General features: G+C 33.6%; 1 protein-coding gene across 1 annotated transcript; it reads left to right on the forward strand.

Annotated features, from left to right (window-relative positions):
• Window positions 1–2,147: 2,147 nt before the first annotated feature.
• Window positions 2,148–5,259, forward strand: LOC126669214 (probable E3 ubiquitin-protein ligase LUL4). The gene is made up of 3 exons (XM_050362624.2): window positions 2,148–2,828; window positions 3,926–4,436; window positions 4,947–5,259. The coding sequence occupies exons 1-3, from the start codon at window positions 2,299–2,301 to the stop codon at window positions 5,058–5,060; spliced, it is 1,155 nt and encodes a 384-aa protein (XP_050218581.1). The 5' UTR covers window positions 2,148–2,298; the 3' UTR covers window positions 5,061–5,259.
• The last annotated feature ends 1,347 nt before the right edge of the window (window positions 5,260–6,606 follow it).

A 6,606-nucleotide genomic window follows, 5' to 3' on the forward strand; every position in this document is an offset into this window, starting at 1 on the left:
GGGTAGAAGCTAACCGGACGGTGGTTGTCCGATTAACTCTTCGATGCTAAAGTCAGTTTATATAGAGTTTTGAGCAGCGTTTTGTGTATCTGAATGTAATTGTGATTCTAGGCATACCTCGTGCTCCTTTTATAGTAGTCGAATATACCTTATAGTGTCATAGTAGGTAAGTGAATCCTACTTTGTAGGGATTTGGCAACATAGTAGGGATTCTCCTGATTTGTCGAGATCTACCTTAATCTGATAAGAGTCCTATTTAGGAACGTCTTCCTAAATAGTCTTATCTTCCTAAGATAGAACTTATCCTTCCATATTTGGTGTTTGTGTCCGAATAGGAAAATACTTCCATTCTTGGTTGTCTACCCGAATCCCGGACCTAACGCGCTTTGGGCGGATCATGTGGGATTCGGTCTTTATTGGCATATCACCGAATCTCAGGGGATTCGGTATATGTTGGTATATCACCGAATCTCAGGGGATTCAGTGTCTCCTTTATATCTTCAGACCTTCGTGTTGAGTCCGGTATCACCTGAGAGCGGATCTCCTGTGACTCGGCTCCATTCTATTTACTGTAGGATTCGGTATCCATCAATACAAATCCAATTTAGTTCAATTGGATAAGTAAATTTGATTCGAATTTTGCACACACCTGGCTGGAATATAAATCTTGTACAATTTTTAATTAACTTTTTAAAAGAGTTAAAATCATGATATTAAAAGGTTTGACAATAATTAAAGGGTAAATCCATTATTAAGTCCTTAAACTAGACGTCTTTTAATTAATTGGTTCCAAAATTAAATTTTATCTTTTTCTGGTCCCTGAACTCAAAAAATGTATTTTCAAAGTTTTCGATGGGTTTTCGTTAATTATGTGGCATTTGTTTAACAAGTAACTCGTTATTTTTGGGACGTAAATCACACGATTTTAACTGAAGGACTTATAAACATATTTTTTTATAAGTTTAGAGAACAAAAGGAGATAAAATTTTACTCAGGGATCAGTTAATCAAAAGACATATAGTTTAAAGATTTAATTATGAGTTTATTTTTTAAATTAAAACTCAACAAACTTTTTTAGAAAAATATTAAAAAATATATTTAACTCTCTACATGTGGAAAGTCAAACTTTACTCTCTAACTCATATCTCATCACTATATTTTTGATTTATTGTTTATTAATAATATAATTTTTCTCAATATAAACAATAAATTAAAAATATATTACTTAATATTTATAAATATGAAAAAAATTATAAACTATAAATTAGAGGATAAAATTGTAAAAATTATTCTTTTAATTCAAGATAATTTTTTTAGGAAAGTACATCATTTATTATTATGTTTAAAAATTAATTTGCAAAATATTGTAAAGTTTCAAACATTACACATATTTTTAATTTTTATACTTTTAATTTTTATTTATAAAAAAAATGTTTGAAAAAACACTTGAAACATCAAGAAAACACCGGCAAAATCTCATTGGAAAATTTTGTGATCACCAAAATTTGACCAAAAATATTTCCGTGGGCGGCAATCAATGCCGGTTAATGGTGGACAACAGCGCAGTCAACTATAATCAACAACATGGTCAACATGCGGTCAATACGTACTGTATTAACAAGTGCTCTATTAACATTTTATATATGAATATTTTTGAGTGTATATTTAAAAAAAAATAGTGTGTTTTTGGTGTTTAAATGATTGTTTTTTTATTTGTTTTAAGTGTTTTTCACTTATTGGATTAAAAAAATGAAAACTAAAATTCAAAAGATATAATGAATTGACCTCATTTTAGCATTTTTTTATGAAGTCTATGAATTACCACTAAATCATGTTTCTTTTAAATGTTATTTCTTAATAAAATATACATATGAGAAAAGATTATTAAATAATTTTTTTAAATAATAAAATTAGCTTTACATAATTTTACTAAAAGTTAATATGTTTTTAAATATTTTTTTTATTTTATTAACTAAAGTAAAGGGAAACATTAAAATTATTTTAAATTCTATCATCGAAAATTAAAATTAAAATAATATTTAAAAGAAAATAGAGAGAATAATTATCAATATTATTCAATAGGACCAATAGGAAATATGTAACTATAAACTGTCAAAAAAAATATCCAAAAGAGGAAAAAAAGTCAAAATAGTATTTCTGATTTCTTCAAGAACACTCAAAACTACCCTTCAACGCCCTTCTGTACACGCCTGAAGTTTTCACTTCAAATCCCTCAAATTTTCAATTAAAATCCCTCTTATTCTTTAATTCAAACCCCTCAATTTTTAAAAATTAAAAATGGGCATTTCCTTTAGCAGCAACAACAGAAGAAGAAACAACCACCAAAACCACCACCCTCCTTTTTATCACCACCAGCATCCACCGCCGCCGCCGCCGCCACCTCCACCTTACCACTACTCCACAGAACCACCCCTCTCCCTCCCTGCACCTCCTCCACCGCCGCCACCGCCGCCGCAATCAGCTTACAATCCTTACCCTACACACGCACCGCCCCAAATTCAGCCTTACTACAGTTCCCATAATCATCCTCCGAATTACTATTCTTGCAACTATGCAAACAGAATCAATTACCAACCGTTTTATTATCCTAATCAGACCAATGGGTGGTCTGGTTCGGTTAGACCTAATGGGGTTCCTCCTGGTCAGCAGCAGCTAATCGAACCTGCTCCTTATATTGAGCATCAGAATGCTAAGAAGGTTAGAAACGACGTGAATGTTCATAAAGATACGTTAAGGCTTGAAATTGATGAACAGAATCCTGACACTTTCTTGGTTTCTTTCGTTTTTGATGCTTTGTTCGATGGAAGGTTAGTTTTGGTTTGTTTTAGTGGTTCTTGATTTTAGTTTGATTGGTTAATTTCCGAGTTTTGGGTATTGATTTATTTGTTGTTTGTTAGAAGAATATTGATTTGGGTACTAGTGATTGTGTTTTACTTTGATTAATTATGAGTTTGGCAAAGAAATTAAAGTAAGAATCTTTGGTCTTTTTATTGTTTAAGTTGAATGGATCTCTTAGGGCTTTCTGAGTAGAGAATTTATAATCTTTGGTAAATTAGAAGAATTGATTGTCGTGTTGAAAGACGAACTTATTCTTAATTGCTATAGAGTTCTTGATTTGGGACTTTGGGTATATTGATGGTTGAAGCAAGGGTGGTAGCTAGTGGCGAACTAGAAACGGGGAAGCCATACAAGCAGGTAGGGATGGTTTAATTAGAATTATGCAATGTGATTAGTCCAGGGTTGAGATCATAAGCTGCAGTCGTAATAGGCTTCAGCTCCTAAAATCAGGCTAATAATAGTTGGGACTAGTTCAAAGATGAAACCAATTTGTGAGGACAGAACATGGTGCTATGAAAATTCATGACTAAAACATGAAGCGGGATTCTAATTCAAAGCCAAGTAGTTGTACAGACTCTATGGTTAGATGAAGTATACTATCAGGCTATTAAATTGCAACACTCGTGAGGTAGTTGAGATAAATCAAATGACTATACACACCATGAAGGAATCAAGAAGCACTCAGTGTCTCACTTCCATAAATTTGTGATCTGAGTAGCAATGGCGTTTCATTGGCTCTTAATTTTTGCTGTCGGTCTTGATTAGCATTTAAGTATGTATAAGCACAGTAGGTTAAGCAGATGTTCATTTGGAAAGAAACCTATCAATTAGATGGATTTCGTTTTCTTATCTACTTCTCTTTCACAACCTGTTTATCCAATTAGGAGCTTGACTGGGTGAGTGAGGTATTTGGTATATGTTCTCATTATCTGTGTTTTATTATATAATATATGTCTGCTATCTACAGAAGTAGTAAGTAACAAAAAGCTTGTGCTGTTAGGATGATTTGCCAAGTTCTTGTTTGTTTTTCTTTCCCTGATATCATTTTTGTGCTATTATATAACAGCATTACAATCTTCTATTTTGCCAAGGAAGAGGCCAACTGTAAATTTGTTCCTGTATTTCCTGAAGCCCATATGCCTGTAAAAATACCCTTTCAGAAAGGTCTTGGCCAGAAATTTTTTCAGCCTTCAGGAACAGGCATTGATTTGGGTTTCTTTGAGCTGAATGATCTCTCAAAACCATCCCCCGGGGATGATGTTTTCCCACTTGTAATAGTTGCTGAAACAAGCTTGGCAGTTCAGTCAACAGATGAACAAGTTGATGATTCCGAGTCAAACACAACTGGCAATATGCAGATTAGTCAAGCTATTCTTGAGAAGAAGAACAATGAGCCTTTCCAAGTAAGAGTAATAAAGCAAATTTTGTGGATTGATGGAGTTCGATATGAGATGCGGGAGCTTTATGGAATAGGAACCTCAGCAGCTGAAGGCTTCAATGACTCTGATCCTGGGAAAGAATGCGTCATTTGCATGACAGAACCTAAGGACACTGCTGTATTACCTTGCCGACATATGGTGAGTTTTAACCTTTATTTTTGTTTCTATATAAAAAGATGATAATCGATGAAGACCGTGTTGCTGCTTCTGCACTGATTATATGCTGTTAAGACAGTGTTAATATTGATGCCAGAAAGGTGTATATATATATTTTCTCCGTCTCCCGCACATGCGTGTTATTTTCCTATACCTTGATAAATTTCTCTTCCTCTTTCTCACATAACTGTCCATACATGCGTTAAGTTTTACTTTATGTAGAAAGATTACTTAGCATTAGGAAGTGTATCATATTCTTGATTTTGAAGAGTTGTCTATTAGCAATATTCAGTATTGGTTCTTCGTACAATTAATCGCAAACATAGTTCTTCAAATGGAAAGTATTTGCTTCCTCCCAAGTAAAAACATTGCTTGGAAGGAACTATTTTCTGCTTGTGCTAGTTATAACTTCATAATACTCTCTCTTCTTTCTTTTTGCTCTTAATGTGCACATTGCGTTCTTCTCATGTCCGATATGTTGTATCCTTCCAGTGTATGTGCAGTGACTGTGCAAAAGAACTGAGGCTTCAATCAAATAAGTGCCCCATATGTCGTCAACCAATTGAAGAACTTATAGAGATCAGGATAAATAATGGTGATGAATAAAGGATTCTTTTCTTCAGTCCTATTTGGATTTATGGTAAAGTTGTCATCCTTTCTGTTTTGTTGTATCTTGCCCGCTGTATGTGAATGCTCATCGTTTTGTATATTTTTGTACCTTCATCAATTTTCTTGTCTTTGTACAAAGATGACCACGCAGATTTAATCTTCAAAGATAATATTAGAAAAGATCAATATTTAATCAGCCTTTTGTATTAGTACCTCATTGTTCGCTAAGAGAGACAGCTATTATTACCTTAATCGTCTAGATTTTGCAAGAAACGTGTTTTCTTTTAAATTCTCATGGTCTATATCTCTTTCACGAGCTCTCTTCGTATCAAAATAGCATCTTTATCCATGAGGTGGCGAGATAGGTTTTCCCCGAATTACAATACTATTATTTTGTTGAAATTTTCAAGGAATTTGAGGTGGTTCGTGCAATTCAAGTATTCTTTCTTGATGCTTTAAAATTCTCTGGGCCTCTTTGACACCATCCATAACCTAAACCATCAGTCACTGAACTCAGTTGTTGTTTGTATTCAGTATTCTTATACCTAGAAGTATACATTCTTTTATGAGTAAGGTTTTCACATGAAAAATCAACTGACAGAAAGATGAATTGTGAAACTTCAACTAACTGTACAGAAGTAGAGGTCTTTTGCTTTAGGGTAGCGGCCAAAAAGAGAGTATGAGTTGGAATATTTGCCATAGAAGTTTAACATTAAAGGAGACAAAATGAGAATCTTCAAAGTTTATATGTAACCTTTACTAGATTTTACCTTTGAATGCATGAGGATATAAAAGTAGTGCAATGATACTAGTCCTCATTTTTCTTGCTATCGAAGAATGCAGTTATCAACTTTTTTTTTATCTTTTCATAACGGTTTAGTACCGATGACTTAATTTTTCTTGTTGCTCTTGATGATCGAGCCTTCGCTAATTCAGAAACAGTAAATTTCAGTTGTTGATAAAATGACTGTTGTTGTTGCCCTGGAGTTAGAATTAGGCGAATACGGGCGGAAATATCTGAGACAGTGCAGTCATAAGACTGAGAGGTGCTCTTAAAATGGAAGGGTGGAGAAGAAGTAGCTATATTAAGAAGAGGCCAAAAAGGTGAAAGGGAAAATAATGAGGTAGACCCTAGAATAAGCTTAAGCTTTTATATAATTTCTCATATGGTATGCTTTGGATGCTTTTGAATTTGGAATTAAATGTTTGGTCTTTTTCCTATTCACTGGGTAGTACTACAATAGTAGTAGTTGTCAGTTCGGTTCGGTTTGCAGTACCAAATAAATTGGTTCGATTCGGTTATTTGGTTTGATTTTTGCGCGGCCCTACTCTACCTCGTGAATTTGAAGCAATAATGAGACAAATTAGAAAAAAATGTGTTTCACATATAGAATTATGAGTGTGAATTAATGACTAAAAATTGGAAATGTAATGAAGGCAGGTATGTCTTTTAGCTTGAAAATGGGCGTGAAAGGCATTTGGTTTACTGGTAAAGGTAAGTTGCAAGGGAGTTTCAACACTGGTTTAGCCTTTTTAGAAAGAA

The sequence above is a fragment of the Mercurialis annua genome, linkage group LG2 (assembly GCF_937616625.2).
Source record: "Mercurialis annua linkage group LG2, ddMerAnnu1.2, whole genome shotgun sequence".
NCBI classification, from domain to species: domain Eukaryota; kingdom Viridiplantae; phylum Streptophyta; class Magnoliopsida; order Malpighiales; family Euphorbiaceae; genus Mercurialis; species Mercurialis annua.